The sequence below is a fragment of the Petaurus breviceps genome, unplaced genomic scaffold, assembly GCF_028583685.1.
Source record: "Petaurus breviceps papuanus isolate PSGF00001 unplaced genomic scaffold, PetGlider_PUasm1.0 37, whole genome shotgun sequence".
NCBI classification, from domain to species: domain Eukaryota; kingdom Metazoa; phylum Chordata; class Mammalia; order Diprotodontia; family Petauridae; genus Petaurus; species Petaurus breviceps.
This window is the reverse complement of record NW_027186296.1, coordinates 22,987,769-23,005,710: the sequence shown is the minus strand read 5'-3', so window position 1 is coordinate 23,005,710 and position 17,942 is coordinate 22,987,769. Positions and strand designations below refer to the sequence as shown.

Here is a 17,942-nt window from a genome sequence, read left to right as displayed (position 1 = left end):
AAGACTATTTTTAGCCTTCTAAGTTTGTCACTATAAAACCTAAATTAACAATTAATTGTAATTCTATTTTATAGTATAATTAATTAAAATCTCTTGTCATTGAACAGTTCTCTTGTAAGATTTCTAAAAGCCATATATAGAGAAGGCTGCCTTGAGCTCAGCCTGTGCTTATCATTAATTCCTGAATAAAAGATAAGGGAGCCCTTCATTCATTTAACTAGCAATCCTTAAGTGCCTACTGTGTGTCAGGCAACTGTATTAGATGCTCAGGATAAAAATATCGAGAATTAAACAAACACTACTCACAAGCTTACATTCTAAGGGGGAAACAGCTACATATATTAAGTATATACAGAATAAATGTAAATAGAATACAAAGTGTTAAATACACTGTAGTTTGGGAAGAGGGGTACTAGCAGTTGGGTCGATCAGGACAGTCTTGTTGTTGATGAGAGGGTGTTTGAGCTTTGTCTCTTTCAAATGTTGTATTAGTGCTCAAAAAACCCTATCTTTTTCCCAATTACTTGGAATAGGGGGCACCCATAAGGCAAATAGCCTTCTTCCTTATAATAAATAAATATATTTAAGCAAAATGAGTAAGCACTTTGGCCACATCTAATATATGCTTTATTTTGCAACTGAAATTCTCGGAATTTCTCTTCACACCATCTGAAATTCTACCTATTAGAAATTCACTTGGGTTAATCAAATATCCTTGAACATCTCTATCCCCTACTCTCCCTCAAGGCTTAGCTTAAAGTGTTGCCTACTTCTAGTGACCTTTAATGATCCCTTAAGTTGTCAGTGTCTCCTACCCCCATATCACCATGTATTTATTTTGTATATATCTTATATATACTTATATGTGAACACAATTTATCCCTCACAATAGAGTGAAAGCTTTTTGAGATCAGATGCTATGTCATTTTTGTGTTTTTATTATCTCCAGAGCCTAGAACAATGTCTGGAATAAAATTGGTTGTTAAAAAATGTTATAAATAGCTGTTACCTATTTTAAGGGCCAGGATAGCCCAAAAGCCTTTCCAGGTAACCAACTCCAGAGGCTAAATGGAAAACAAATAAACAAACAAAACAAGCCATGCCCAGAGCTAAGTTTAGCATCTGTCTTCCTTAATCACTCAGGTAAAAAGAAGGATGAGTCAGATGTTGTAATCCTAATTTCTTATTGGTCACCTATAGAGGAATTTTGGAATGGTGAAGTGATGTCAAGCTCAATTAGAAACCTAAGGTTACATGTCCTGGATGGAGGGGGGAGAGGGAGAGGTTGCTGCAGCAGGAATGCTGACTTAGAAAACCATATGTTAACATTATCTATGTTCTATTATATTTTTATTTTGTTAGCTCTTACCCTACTCCATTTTAATCTTATCCAACTGTACTCTAAAGGGGTGTGATGCAGGAAGGCCTTAATATTTGATACCTCTTCCTTAGAGGGATTTATAATTTACTATTAATTTTTATTAACAAAACCCTTTAAAATATGTAACAGATATTTTGCTATTTAATATGAATAACTTGCTATTGGATATGCCATTTAATGGTATGATAGGTATTTGCTATTTAAAGAAACCCTTTCTTTTCAATGTGACCCTGACAGGAAGTAGCTGATGAGTAATTATTGCAGCATATAGGATGTAGGATTTGGAGTCAAGAGAAACCTGGGTTCAAACCTTGGCTTCTGATTCTCTCAACCTATTTGATCTCAGACACATCTCTTATCATCTCTAGGCCTCACTTTTGTCATCTATAAAGTGAAGCAGTTGGATTAAATGCCCTCTAGTCACTTCCACCTCTTAAATCTATGATCTGTGATCCTAAGTAAAGTTGTGTGACTTGTCCAAGGTTGCTGGCAGAGAGAGGATTACTTCTGAATGGCAGTTGAGTGTCAGGTTGTTACTTAGCCCATAGAGTGGTTTGTCCCCTAAGAGTCAACTGGTAGAAAAGAAAGCAAATTTTCCTCATGATGTGCCCTGATCCACTGCTCAGGCTGAGCTTCAGTAAACTGCTAAAAGGAATAAATCCAAAGGTGAATGGGTCCTGTAAGTGTGATTACTGGGAGAATGTGTGTGCCTTTATCTGTAAGAGTATCCTGGCTTCCACAGAAAAGATATGACATTAATAGGGTGACTGGGCTTGAATCTTAGCTTTGATCATTGTAAATAACACAGTGATTCTAATCCTTTTCATGGATGTGGCTGAGATAGCATCATTTCAAATATTTTTTCTGGATTAGATAAAGGATTTAGGGAATACTGGTTCATGAGGAAAAGGTGACCTTTATAATTCTGAAATTTGGAATCTTTCATTATTTAAGGCTGTCGTGTACTGACAGCTCCCTTTTCATTTTAGAAGTTTCTGTGTGATTTTTTGATTTGTAGTTTTACCTTTTATATTCCCCCTTCCCCTTTTTTTAATACTGAAGGCAGGTTTCTTTGATACACGGAGTAATTACCTAAGTTATTTCATAGGATCCTAGATTTAGAGCTGGAAGGTACATTGGAGCTTATAAACCCTCCCTCCACTTGCATTTTACAGATGAGATAATGGAACCAAAAGGGTTAAATGACTTATTCCAGGTCATACAGGTAGCAAGAATCAGACATGGAATTTAAACAGAGATTCTTTAATTCCCCAACTAGGGTACTTTCTGTACTATATGCTATGTACTATGTACTGTACTGTAGGGCACATGCACTGTGCTCCTCTATTGGAAACAATTGTGGTAGAATTACCTACCTATGAAATTATAGTATTATAAATTTTAACTGAATATTTGAATGAGAAAATGTCTATTAAAATAGAAAAATAGAGAATCTGAATGAAATCTCATCTTTTGATACTTGTACTTCAAGTCATAAATAAGTGCAATATAGAGATGGGTTTGTAGTTTTTATTTTGCTTTGCAAGTGTGAAAAGGCAAACATATCAAATTGTGAAATATATATCATAATATATTACTTTCATCACTTGACATCCAAAAAAGCAGTGCAGAATGGTAGCTCCCCCTGGAGTCAAGAAGACCCACGTTCACTTCCCAAATCTAACCCATCCTGGCTTTGTGACCTTGGTAAAGTCACAGACAACTCAGACCATCCTCTAGTACTTTAAGTTGCAGAACAGTTGCCAATCTACATTTTTAAAAGTTCCTCACTAGCATCTGAATACATGGATAAAATCACAGACTGATTAAAAAAGAAAAAAGGCATCATCATACTGAATGAGTAAGACCAGAGACTGATTTTTCTTACTATCACAGAAATGTTGTTTTGAACCTCAGAAGAATAATAGCTAGCATTTACATAGTGCTTTAAGGTTTCAAGAATGATTATATTTCACTAAGAATGCAAAAACATACATTAGGACCCCATTATGAAGCAGCTCATAATATGAATTTAGATATGCGATAGGTCAGACTAAGCTATCTTAAATCTAACTACATGGGGGTGGCTAGGTGGCACAGTGAATAGAGTACCAGGCCTGGAGTCAGGAGGACCTCAGTTCAAATCTGGGACTCAGATACTTAACACTTACTAGCTGTGTGACCTTGGGCAAGTCACTTAACCCCAGTTGCCATCCAAGAAGAAAAGAAAAAAATTCTAACTACAGGAAGTAAAGACAGGATAGTTAACATTGATGTTTCTCAGTATCAGGACTAATAGGGTTCTGATATCTGATATTAATAATAGCCAGCATTTATATATCACTTACTGTGGGCCAGATACTGTGCTAAATGCTTTATGATGATTATCTCATTTGATCTTCACAACAGCCATGAGATATAGATGCAATTATCCCCATTTTGTAGATGAGGAAACTGAGGCAAGTAGGGGTTAAATGACTTGCCCAGGGTCACACAGCTAGGAAACATCTGAGGCTGGATTTGAACTCAACTCTTTCTGCCCTGGTGCTCTGTCCACAGCAGCACCATTATGTAAAATGTTTTTTTATTGATTATTGATTAGATTTTTATTTTATTGATTAGATATAATTGTTTAACAAATTTCATGTTGCCAATTATAGATCTCAGCTAAAGAGCTTCTCTTTGGCCATACTGCTTCTGTAACATGTTTGGCGAAAGCAAGAGAATTTGAAAAACAGCCATATGTTGTTAGTGCTGCTGAGAATGGGTAAGTAGCTATCCATTGCTCCTGTTGTTTTTGTTAATAATTGTTCATATTTCATTGTGCTTTAAAAATTTGCAAAGCACTTTTCTGTAAAGGAGAACTTTCCCTTTGTGCTAATAATAACATGATATTAGAATGATAGAATTCTAGAGCTAGAGACTTAAGAGATCGTTTAGCCTTACCTCTTCATTTTACAGATGAGGAAATTGAGGTAAAATGAAGGTAAAAATGGGTAGTGTAATTTGTTGGAGGCTAAACAATTTGCGATCCAGTCAAGGCTAGAAACCAGCTCTCCTGACTCCCAGTCTAGCACAATTTCCACAACACAATGCTCTACCTAGACATTTTTAAGATTCAGAAGATTACTGGTGAGATAGAGATGAGCTATGTCTCCTGTTTAAAATTATTGCCAGAGTAGGCAATTTATTCTACTGGAAGTTTGGAAGATTCTCCAGGCTCCTGTGAACCTCGAGTAGGGTTCCCTAGAGTGACCATAGGCTTTATAGGCATGTTTCCATCCTGAATGGGTTAAGATGAATGTAAAAATTCAATAGGTACTAGGGTGGAAGATTTTGCTCCCCTGCTAATCTAGATTAGTATCTCCCTTCAACTGCTAGCCTTAAAATTTCCCCCTTACAGACAATGTTACTTACTGTCATCTTTAGATTTCAGGGGCTACTTATAACCTGGTCATTGCTTTCCACTTTATCAGTGTAGAATATTGTTCCTCTTCTCAACCTGATCTCTGTGACAGTATACTATGGGCTGTTGTTTGCCATGAATTGATCTTGCCCTGGCCTTTGGCTCTGCCATTCTTGGGTCCTTACCTGGCATCTTGATTATAAAACTCTGTCTTTTCAGCCACTATCAGTGGGTTATGCCTGCTTCTGATGTTTTGTTATGGTAGCATAGTTTTGGCATTGGCCACCTTTCTTCATCTCTATATGGAATTATTGCATTGTGACATTTAGCAATAGCTATCCTTTCTACCACATATTATATTGTTGAAAAAAATGTATTCTCTGTTGCGGGTCCATTGTATTCTGCCTTGATCAAATCACATCTGGAATATTTGTGTTCAGTCCTAGAGCCACATTTTTAAAAATTTATTTTATTTTTAATTTATGGAACAAAATAAGCATTTCTGTAACATAGTACTAAAAAAGATGCCACACTTTAAGAAGGATATTGATAAATGTGTAGCATTCAAAAGGAAAATGATCAGGATAGTAAAGGGTCTTGAAACTATGCTTTTCAAGGACCAGTTGAAAGAAGCATGGGGATTTTTAATCAGGGGAAAAGAATTTTTGTTTGTTTGGTTTTTGGGCTGTTGAATACAATAGTTCTTTTGAAGTATTTGTTGAGCTGACAGGCAGAATTGAGATTAGATTTACTTGGATCCAGAGGGCAGCAGTTAATGGAAGTTCCAGAAAGGCAGATTTAAGCTCAGTGTAAAGAAAGAGAATTCCTGAGAATGTGGTTTATCCCCCAGTAGAATGGACTGCTGAAGTAGATACTTTGCTCAAAGTCTTCAAGAACAGATTAGTTTAACTGCTTTTTGTGAACATTTGTAGACAGATAACTAGGTATGTGTTGGGTTAGATGGCCTCTGACGTACCTCATAATTCAGATCATGGGATGAAGGATAGTTCTTTACCCCTCTGGATTAGGAAGGAGTAGCTCTAATTCCTGGGTGGCTATGGGTATAATTGTAATTCATAGACAGTGCCAGCTTCTTTGACCAATCTAGGTTTGACAGGTGTAAATTCAAAGGTTTAGCATGCAGTGGATTGACAAAACATTCAACTGTGGGGTTGTCAGCCTCCATTCCATCACTTTCAGCAGGATCTTGTACTCCATTAAAGAGAGATATAAAAAAAATGGGCTTACCTTGCTCAACCACAAAATACATAGTATTAATATCTTTTAGGCATTTTAAAAAGTTTTATTTTTTGTATTTTATTTATAATGTTAAAATTATTCATTTTTTTCTTTTTTTCCTTTTCTCTTTTTTCCTCCATTTCTCCTATCTACCCTTCCTCCTCCATTTTTTTGGGAAATACAGAAATCCTATATTACCTAAGAACACTAAAAACAAATTACTACATTGCTCATTTATGAAAATGTTTCTTATTCTTCATATTAGTCCACCATCTCTCTGTCATGATGTGGACAGTGTCTTTCTTTCTCAGTTCTCTAGAAACATGGTTGATTATTTAGTTGATGAGCATTCTTAAATTTGTTCTTTAAAAATTGCTTATTTTACAATATTTTTGATTTATAAGTTGTTCTTCTGGTTTTGCTTACTTCACCCTGTATCAATTCACACAAGTCTTCCTATGATTTTTTAAAACCATCTTTGTCTTCTTGTAGCATAATAATATTTCATTACTATCCATCTTAAAAGGCATTTTCAAAGCTTGTTAATGAGTGCTGAATTCTTGTGAGAAAAAAGTTACATTAATTTGCCAAGCAAATTTTTTTTTTTAGTTATGACTTAGGAAATCCTTCCCAGGAAGGATTAAAAAAGGGGGGGGGGCAGAAAATTATGGCCCTCTTTTACAGATAGTCTCACTCTTTTTTTTTTTTTTTTTGCTTTTTTTGGAGGGCTATTGGGGTTAAGTGACTTGCCCAAAGTCACACAGCTAGTTAGTGTGTCAAGTGTCTGAGGCCAGATTTGAACTCAGATCCTCCTTGACTCTATTGACTCTATTCACTGTGCCAAGGCCCACTCTTAATGGCAGAAGAATTCCATTTGTGAATTTATTTTCTTAGAACAATACAGGCTCCCCACATTCCTACACCTATTTAGTAACAGGAAAGCCATTGAGTGTTATTTACAAAAGCCTAGACTCTTGAAACCTTTGTTCCTTGAGAACATATTCTTAGTACCTGTAGAGGCAGGGCAGGCACATTTCTGGGCTGGGGTAATGTCTTCATATTTTTCTTCCCCAAGCAAGGTCTGAAGGGCAGAGTATTGTTACGAATGAGATTCTCACTCCTAAAGCAGGAGCAAATTCCAGCCTCTTTTGACTTTTTTTCCCCAAACTTTTCGTCAAGTCCTCCTGGTGTTTTGTTGATAACAGCAAAGGTGGACACCTCCTTCATGGTTTAGTTTCCCTAGATGCACAACAGGGGTAATGATACCATACATGGCAATTATCTTAGAATAAGGATTAAATGAGATCATAGACTGCTAGCTAAAAGGGGCCCTGGTGGCTCGCTATAGCCTTATCCCCTCATTTTACAAGGGAGAAAGGGTCCCACACAGATAAAGGAATTTGCTAAGAGTGAAACAGGTAATTCATAGTATAGCTGGGATCTGAACTAAAATCCTCTGATTCCAAATCCAGCACCCTTCCCACATCTGATGGAGAAACATTTTTTAAATGTTGAAAACATATTCTGTGTCACATCGTAAAAGAGTAGTGTTGTGTGTTTCAGGGAGCATTCGTATGCTTTGCTTCATTTGTTGTTATTTAGTCCTTCTTTAAGTATGTCTGATTCTTTGTGAACCATTTTGGGATTTTCTTGGCAGAGATACTTGAAGTAGCTTGCCATTTCCTTCTAAAGTTCATTGTGCAGATAAGGAAACTGAGGCAAACAGACTTAAATGACTTGACCAGAGTCATACAGCTAGTAAGTGTCTAAGTCGGAATTTGAACTCATGAAAATGAGTCTTCCTGATTCCAGGACCAGTGCTCTATCCACTGTACCACCTGACTGCTATAATGAATTTTCTTCATTATAAGTTTTCATTTCTTAATGATGACACCATATTACTCCCATGAGAAATTCACTGAGGGTTTTTGGAGTCTGCTCACAAGGAGGCAAGAAAAGTGACTTTTCTTTCTCTCACCCATTACACTCTATCTCAATTCCCTTGCCTCCTTTCCTTTCTTTGCTGGAATACAAAACATAAGGTTGATTGTATGGTGATGTTTTTCACTTGGGAAATGTTAGATTTTATTTCTTAGAGATATAAGAGGTCTTAGATTATGTCAGGTCAATCTTTGGTAAAGGTATTTGCCTGGGGAAAAGAAAAGACTGCAATGCAATATTAAGAGTATACTTCTTGTTAAGAGGTGAACAATTTCTCCAGTTCCCCTGTAACATGCCAAGCTATGTGTGTTAAACAAATTATTTGTTTTCTGTTGTTGCTGTTTTCACTTGCCCTCTATACTCTTTAGGAGGCAGAGTCATTGTTTGGTTTGTGAAATCTTTGTGAATTTCATTCCAAATTTAGAGTAGCATTGATAGTTAGCTCAGTCCATCACTGGAAATCACAAGTGCGCCCTACCATAGAGAGTTCATGGACTGCTGTCCCCATAATAATTCATCACCTGATGGCCCCTGTCTTTGGATAAAGAACATCTTCAGAAGGCATCTCCCTAAGTCCAACTGCACCTTGAACCATAGATATATTGTTGTTTCCAAGAATTGAGCTAAGACCCTTTGTAGTTTAGTCATACCTGTCAAGTGGTATTGCCTGGGTATCTAGGTTCACCATCAAATTTGCATAGGCCCTCAGTAAGCCTCAAGATAGATGATAATATTGTTTGTTTTGTTTTGTTTTGTTTTGATGGAGGAGAAGTGATAGATGATTGGACATTTTTTGATGAAAGGCAGCCTAATGGACTACATAGGATGTTTTGTTTTAACAACTTTTGATGCATTGGGATTTATTTTTACCATTAATAGGTCCAAGCATTTTTTGTGTTTTGCTTGGTTCAGTTCAATAGCTGGTTATGGGAAGTATGATCCGAGTGGAAAGAACACTGGCTCTGGAGTTAAAAGACCTGGGTTCAAATTCTAACTCTGTAGCTTTGTTCCTATGTGACCATGAACAAGTCTTCTTGGGTCTAAAATAAAGAGGTTGTACTAGGTGATCTCCAAGGGCTCTTCTAGCTCCATAAGAACTGTTCTACATTATCTAATTTTACATTTAGAATTTTTAATCCTATGAAAGAAGGGGGAAAAAGCCAAACCATTACTATTATGTAGCATGTCTTATCTATTTAGTGTTGCTGTTGGATTCTATTATTATCTTCCAAATCTAATAAAGTTTTCATTTTGCTCTTGCTTGGAAATTTGATCTTTATACAGATTGAAGAGCTTAACCCTGTGACCAGAAAGCATGGACTGTGAAATCAGAGGATGTGGGTTCAGATTCTGCCTCTGATGATTAAATTAAAAATTAACAATCTTTTTTAATTTCCTACATGAAAAGAAGAAAAAAAACTTGAAAAGTAGCATAAGATATTGAAAAGAATACTGGATTTAGAATCAGAAGACCTATATTCAGACCCCTTTTCTGACATTTATTACCTATATGATTTTGGGCAAATTACTTGATCTTTTTGGGCTTCCATTTCCTCACTTGTAAAATAAGAGAGTTGGATTAGGACTGGATCAGGGTTTCTTAATCTGTTTTTCTTCCAACCCTTTTAGTTTGATAAAGCCTATGAAAGTACATAATATACAGCCTCAGAAAGTACATAAAACACATGGGATTTCAAAGGGAATCAACCATACTGAAATAAAGAAGTAATTTTTTTTCCTATCCAAGATCAAGGACCTCCTGGAATCTCTCCATAGAATTTTGATAAACTAAGTAGTCTCTTCTCACTTTAGAATTGTGTTATTTTATGAACTTGTGGGCAGTATTAATGTGTGATATAATTTAATTAATATCTGTTGTATAACTGTGTAAACTAGATAAACTTTATTTATATATGTATGTGTGTGTATACACACATTTATACACATACCTCTGTGTGTGTGCATAGATACAGATATAGATATATAAAACAGGTAATTTCATTAACTGCTTGCATGTACAACTGTATAAACTATGTGAAAAATTTTGTTTAAATAAATACATCATGGAGGTAATTTGATTAACATCTGCTGTCTGCATGGATTATTGTGGGCTGGATTGATACTTTTACTTGGGTTTGTAGAGATGATGAGTTTAGGCCAAGGCTGGCCCCTAGGTGGCACTGTTTATTCTTAACAGAGCATTTCGCTTAGCTCAAGACTGAGAAAGCCCAGTAGAGCAGCATAAGATGCATTTATGCTTTTGAGAAGGTACAGGTTAAGCTCGGTGAAATGAGCCATTTTCAGGAGGATGCTGTTGCAAGGAATGATCGTTCTGGTGTCACTCTGAAGGAGCCATAATGGCCATCCCCACACAATTTGTCGTGGACCAGGTTTGGCCTTAAAGTAAGGTTGCTGCCTGGCAGCAGGGTGTAATTACCAAAACAAAAAGAAACAGATACCGTGTGTCATCCCCTGCTAATGACCACAACGTTTTCTTGCCCAGTAATCTGTAACAAAAAGCCACATAAACGATCAGGCTGCACTTAAGTGCAGCACTAAAGAAAAACTTGGTGGCATGAAATTATTCCAGCCAATTGAGTGGAAATGATAGAGAATAATACAAAGTTATCTCTGGCAGGGAGATGTGTGTTTGGAATGTCACCAGTGGCCAGTGCATTGAGTCTACAACCCTCCCTTATAGACACACAGCCATCTGTGTAAGTACATCTTACATCTGCTTCTTATGGGATATTTCAGGCTTTTACAACTTGGAGTCACCGGGGTGCAGACATTTTAAGGGATTGTACTTAAGGGATTTCCCCTCACCCTTTCACAAATATAATTTGCCATAAGGATAAAAAAGGGAAGCTTTTAATATGTAGATATTTCATTTGCAATAATTCAGTATTTCAGTTTGTTCTTTTAAAAAACGTTCAAGTTATTAATTTTGTTTTCACTTTAGTTCCTTAAAAATATACATCTCCTAAATACACTAAATCTTTTTTTCTCTCCCCTCCAATTTTTTTTATTCTACATCTCATATCTATCACTTCTCCGTCAGGAGGCAGGGTACATAGATCTTTAACAGTCCCCTGGCATAGTGATTGATCATTACTAAATACACGTATTCTTTATAAACCTGTATCCATTTTTTAATGTAGAAAATTTTGATTTGTCTTTTTTTAAAAAAAGATTACATTGACTTTTCCTTTGGCCTTTGCAAAGGATAAAACCCTTGTTGTCATCACTAATATGGTGCTGACATTATTTCTGGTGTCTTTCATGAAGATTTCCACCATATCTCTTATCCATATTCTTTAATCTGGCCATCTCTGATCATAAATGTGGATAGGTGGAAGATAGCTCACCAAGGCTAGAATGTGCTATTAATAGAATTAATCATCATGAACAGAAATTAATAGAAACAGAATTGTCAGTAATAGAAATAACTAAAAAATGCAATTACCACAAAAATTACTCTGATTTAAAATTAAGTGCTTAAGACAGAAAAGAAGAGAGTTGGAAGTTATCTTCATTAAAAAATGTTACAAGGAAAAGACCTGAATTAATTAAATTAATTAAAGTGTTTTACTTCCCACAATTAAGAATATTTTTTCATAAAGTATAAGTTTTTATATCATCAAAAATATTTTGTGATTGAGAACTATCAAGTTACAGAATTTCAGAAGTGGAATGGAAGAGCATCCTTATGTTATAGGTAAGGAAGCTGAGGAATCAAGATGAATTCACCATAGATCTCTCCTTCAAAAACATATACGCAATCACACACACACACACACTCTTTGTGCCTCAATTGCATTAATGTTAAAAAAAATTGGATTCTATTTGGACAGTACTATCACTGCGCCTTTCGAATGACAGGAGATGGATGGCTTTTGTGTTGTGGAGAATATCAAGATATCCTCATTATTGATGCCAAGACCTTGACAGTTCTTCACACTTTTACATCCTCTCAATCTCCTGATTGGATCAACTGCATGTGCATTGTTCATTCCATGCGGATTCAAGGTATATGTTTGGTACAGTGCATGAAGTAACGTGGGGCAATGTAGACACATTATCACTGAAGTGTCTTAATTGGTTGCATAGGAAAATATGCATACTGATGAATACTAGGCGAAGGGTATTTGATAAATTCAGATCATGTCCTAATCAAGAATGTTTGCTTGTGTTACCTGGTCAAGGGAGTAGCTTACTTATGTGAGATTGACTCCTTTATAATGGGAAGAACAGAGTAATTGTGAAAGGGCTAAGGAAAGATTGGGACAGCGAAATGAATGGCCCAAGACATTGGAAAGAGATTGCATTGTAGATACAGTCAGAAAAGACTGGCTCTTGTAAACCAATTCTGCTTGAGATGTTTCAGTAATGGCTGACAAGTATTTGTTAAAAATGACCATTTTTTTTCTATACTTTCCTTTTTACTGAGGATATATTGGGGAAAGGACAGTTTGAGTTAAATTTGATATACATTATATGATGCAAAACTATAAGTTTCATCTTCTAAAATAATTGTCTACATAGGGGAAGGGAATCTGCTGATAACAGAACAATGGATCTAAAATTTGTCTGTCAGGCAAACATTCAAAAGGTTTATTATTTCCTTTTAAATAAGAAGCAGAATGTGTGCATGTGTGCGTATGTGTGTGTATAAACTGATTGTGACACAAAGCTTTCCAAAGTCCATGACCTATAGATAGGATGTCCTTTTTGTGACCGAATTGCTCCATGGTCAGCTCATGTATTTTTTTTTTTTTTAACAGAGGATTCTCTCCTGGTGGTTTCTGTAACTGGAGATCTCAAAGTATGGAATCTGTCTTCTTCTATAAATAGCATCCAGGTTAGTTTTGTGGAATATTATTTCTCATCTAAGAATTAGACATTGGGAATGTGGAAAAGCTAAGAATTTGTGGAGTTTTTTAGTGCTGCTTCTTTTCTTGGTAGTTGCATGTTAAATCATGTGTGTAAGAAGGGACCTGAGAGAGAAAAGAAGTGAGGGTGGAGGGGAAAGTCTCAGAAATTACACTAGAGGAGTCATTGCCCTACATTTTGGCATAATCATTTGTATATTTAATAGTGATGATGGGTTTGGTATGGGATAGAGAAAATGTTGACAGTAACTTTGGATCTTCCCTTTTCTTTTATTGATGACTTCTGGGTTTTTAATTTTAACTTCATAGTTATTTCCTGATAAACCCCTGCTACCCACTGGACTTTCCCTTATAACAAAGAAAACAGTTAAGCAATACCAAACCACAAAGCAACAAAGCTGAAAGTGTATGTTACTGCCTGCAACTGTAGGTCTGCAAATTCTCAACCTCATTACTGGAGTTCTCACATTCTTTTGAAAGGAACTTTTTACTGTCATTGAAGACTGTTTTGAGGGGTGGAGTCAAGATGGCAGAGTAGAAACAGGACTTCCAAGGGGTTCCAGCATCCACCTCCCCCAATTCATGTAAAAGGGGACTCTGAACAAACTTTGGACCTACAGAACCCACAAAATGACACAGAGAAGCTAATCTCTCACTGAGGACAGCCTGACAGACCAGGAGGAATTGGCCAGTGCAGTGCCCTGGGAGCCGTCCCCAGCCCTGTGTAAGTGGAGGTTTTAGCCTCACCCACTGGCTGGAGGGACTTCAGATCACCAGCAGTTGTGGCAGTTTCCAGAATTAACCCATAGATGCTAAGGACAAAGTGAGAAGTCAGTGCAGTGTGGACTTTGGGATCCATTAGTTCGGGAGTGTGGTTGACTTTTGCCCCCAGGGCAAGAAGCAGCTGAGGTGTAGCAGTTGTGCAGCTAAAGCCATGTGGCTGCTTCAGCTTATGGCCTGCAGATTGTAGGGGGACCAAGTGACCAGTCTGAAAGGTAATCACTCTTGCTTTAACCTTCTTGGATTTGGATCGAGTTCTAGGGTGGAGGTCCTGGGGTGTGTGACCAGCTTGCCAGAGCATGTGGAGGCTTCAGAGTGGGCAGCAAACTAATACCTTTGGCAGCTGAGAAAACCCCAGCATTTGGTACGAACCTCCTCTGTCTGGTAGCAGAGTCATACTGTGGCAAAAAACCCAAAAGTCAAGTAATTGAGTGGCAAAATGAGCAAACAGGGGTAGCAAAGCAAACATAGCAACCCAACTTTACACTCCTATTTTGGCAACAAAAAGGATCAAAGCATGGAACATGAGGAAGACAGTGAAGTCAGAACTCCTGCACCAAAAGTTTCCAAGAAAAATACGAATTGGTTACAGGCCATAGAGGAGCTTAAGAAGGATTTTGAAAAGCAAATAAGAGAAGTGGAGGAAAAATTGGGAAGAGAAATGAGAATGATGCATGAAAATTATGAAATGAGAGTCAACAACCTGACGGAAGAAAATAACACCTTAAGAAATAGACTAACTCAAATGGAAAAAGAGGCTCAAGAAGCCAATGAGGAGAAGAATGCCTTAAAAAGTGGAATTTGCCAGATAGAAAAAGAATCTCAAAAGCTCACTGAAGAGAATCATTCCTTCAGAATTAGATTGGAGCAAATGGAAGCTAGTGATTTTATGAGAAATTAAGATACTATTAAACAGATCCAAACAAATGAAAAAATAGAAGGCAATGTGAAATATCTCATTGGGAAAACCACTGACCTAGAAAATAGATCCAGGAGAGATAATTTAAAAATTATTGGACTACCTGAAAGCCATGATCAAAAAAGAACCTAGAAATCATCCTTCAAGAAATTCTCAAGGAAAACTGCCCTGATGTTTTATAACCAGAGGGCAAAATATAGGTTGAAAGAATCCACCGATCACCTCCTGAAAAAGATCCCAAGAAGAAAACTCATAGGAATATTATAGCCAGGTTCCGGAATTCCCAGATCAAGGAGAAAATATTACAAGGAGCCAGGAAGAAACAATTTGAATATTGTGGAAACACAATCAGGATAACACAGGATCTGGCAGCTTCTACACTGAAGGACCAAAGGGCTTGGAATATGATATTCTTTCTGGAGGTCAAAGGAGCTGGGATTAAAACCAAGAATTACCTAGCCAGCAAAACTGAGTATCATGTTTCAGGGGAAAATATGGTCATTCAGTAGAATAGAGGACTTTCAACTATTCTTGATGAAAAAGCCAGAGTTGAATAGAAAATTTGACATTCAGATACAAGAAGCAAGAGAAGCATGAGAAGGTAAACAGGGAAAAGGAATCATAAGGAACTTATCAAACTTGAACTATTTACATTCCTACATGGAAAAACAATAATTGTAATTTATGAAACTTTTCTCAGTATGAGAATTGTTGAAGTGAATAGGAATGTGTGTGTATGTGTATGTGTATATATACACATACACACACACATATATATATGTCTATATAGGAGGGTATATGGACATATGAATACATATGTGGATGTGTGGATATATATGTACAGGTATACATAGAGGGCACAGGACCAAGTTAATAGGAAGGGATAATTCTTTTTTAAGCAATTGGGGTTAAGTAACTTGCTCAAGGTTACCCGGCCAGTTATTTCTGGGTGTGGTGCCGAGTGTCTGAGCCCAGGATTCGATCTCCAGGTCGTCCCAACACTGGAACCGGTGCTCTTACTCGCTGAGCCACCTGGCCGCCCCTAAGCAATTGGGGTTAAGTAACTTGCTCAAGGTTACACGGCCAGGTGTTTCTGGGTGGGTGCTAAGTGTCTGAGCCCGGGATTCGATCTCCAGGTCTTCTCAACACTGGAGCCGGTGCTCTTACTTGCTGTGCTACCTGGCCGCCCCAGGGATAATTCTTAAAAGGTGAAATTAAGAGGTAAGAGAGGAGTGTAATGAGAGGAGATGGGGAGAGACAGAATGGAGTAAACTATCTCATATAGAAGAGGCAAGGGAAAACAATGGAGGAAAAAAACAGGAAGGCAAAAGGGAATGGGTCAACCTTATTCTCATTGAATTTGGCTTAGGGAGGGAATGACATACACACTAAATAGGTTATTTCACCCTACAGGAGAGTAGGGGGGAAGGGGATGAGAGGGGAGATGATGGAAGGGAGGGCAGGCTGGGGGGGAGGGAAGTTGGAAGCACCCACTTTTGAAAAGGGACAGGTTCAAAGTAGAGAATATAACAAGTGGGAGGTGGGATAGGAGGGAGGGAAATATAGTCAGTCTTTTACAATATATCCACTATGGAAATGTTTTACATAGCTACACATGTACAACCTATACTGAATTGCTTATCTTCACAGTAAGGGTGGGTGACATGGGAGGAAGGGAATGAATCTGGAACTCAAAGTTTTAAAATCAAATGTTTAAATATATACATATATATACTATTATTAATGTTATTTTACATGTAATTAGAAATAAGATATACAGGCATAGAGATCCACCATGCCCTACTGGAAAAGTCAAAGGGGGTATGGGAGAAGATATCAAAGAGAGCAGATTGGAGGAGGGGATATCCTGTGGGATCACTATTTTGGGGTCGTGGGTAGGGGAAAAACGGGGAGAAAATATGTAGCTCAAAATTTTGTGGAAATGAATGATGTAAACCAGAACTTAATAAATCATTTGATTTTTTTTAAAAAAGAATGTCTCACTTGACTTGGCAAGAGATGAAATGATATGTTCAAGATACATATTTATTTTTGAAATTCCTTCATTGAAACTGTAAGCAATGTGAGGTGGCTAGGTGGCCCAGTGAATCCATCAGCCCTGGAGTCAGGAGAACCTGAGTTCAAATCCAGACTCAGACATTTAACATTTACTAGCTGTGTGACCTTGGGCAGGTCACTTAACTCTGCCTCAGTTTCCACATCTGTAAAATTAGCTGGGGAAAAACAATCGCAAATCACTCTAGTGTCTTCACCAAGAAAGCCCCAGACGGGGTCATGAAGAATTGACTTGACCACCAATTTGTCCTGAAAGAGTTCACTTTCATCCTTTGCTCTCCCAATGTGCTTTTCAATCTGCTGTTGCTGTCCTCCTTACTATTCCTCATACAGGATATGCCATCTCCTGACTATGTGCATTTTCATAAGCCTGTAATTCCTGTTTCTTCTCATATCTGTCTCCTTGTTTCCTTCAAGTCCCCAGCTAAAATCCATCCTTCTATAAGAAATCTTTCCCAATAATTCTCCTTAACACTAGTGCCTTCCTTCTGTTGATTGTCTCCAATTTATCCTGATTATATCTTGTCTGTAAATAGTTGTTTGCAGGTTGTCTTCCCCATTAGACTGAATTCTTTGAGAGAATGAATTGTATGTTTCTTTGCTTGCCATTCTTTCTATCCCCTGTATTGAGCATGGTGCCTGCAACATAATAGATGTTAAATAATGCTTGTTGACTGTCTCATCCTAGGGAGAGCTTTTGATCTAGCTTCAGCCTTCCTGGTTTTTGGAGGTTCCAGAAATACTGAGCACAAAAAATAAATGTATCATAGTCCTCAATCAATAAAAATGTATTAAATGCCTACTATGTGCCAGGCACTATGTTGGGTACTAGGGATATAAGGCCAAAGAATTGAAACAGTCCCTGTTCACAAAGAAGTTGTATTCTATTAAGAGAGACAACAAGTACATATAAAAATATATAGCATAAATATAAAGTGAATAAATATTGACACATATGAAGTAGTTAAATATAAGTTAGTTTGAGAGGAAGGACAGTATATACTGGCACGTGCAAAGTAATTAAATATAAGTTAATTTGAGAGGAAAGTCATTAGCAATTTGAGAGATCAGGAAAAGTTTCATGTAGAAGATAGTGTTTGAGTTACATCTTTTAGGAAGTGGGGAAGGATTCTATGAAGAAGGGTTAAGGAAGGAACACATCAGGAATGTGAGATTTCCAGTGCAAAGACACAGGCATGAGACATAGTATTCTATGTGTGATGAAGAGAAAGACTGGATGACAGAGTGCAAGCAGGCAAATAATGACGCCTGTGACTGTAAAAATATGTTTGAAGCAAGTTGTGAACA

General features: G+C 37.2%; 1 protein-coding gene across 2 annotated transcripts in view; it reads left to right on the top strand.

The window, feature by feature from the left end:
• The window catches only part of WDR72 (WD repeat domain 72), a 303,206-nt gene that overhangs the window by 36,613 nt on the left and 248,651 nt on the right, over positions 1 to 17,942 (top strand). For both annotated transcript variants that reach the window (XM_069098090.1, XM_069098089.1), the window contains exons 4-7: positions 4,042 to 4,148; positions 10,606 to 10,684; positions 11,822 to 11,996; positions 12,752 to 12,828. In XM_069098090.1, the coding sequence (XP_068954191.1) occupies positions 4,042 to 4,148; positions 10,606 to 10,684; positions 11,822 to 11,996; positions 12,752 to 12,828 (438 nt within the window). The remainder of the gene's footprint in view (positions 1 to 4,041; positions 4,149 to 10,605; positions 10,685 to 11,821; positions 11,997 to 12,751; positions 12,829 to 17,942) is intronic.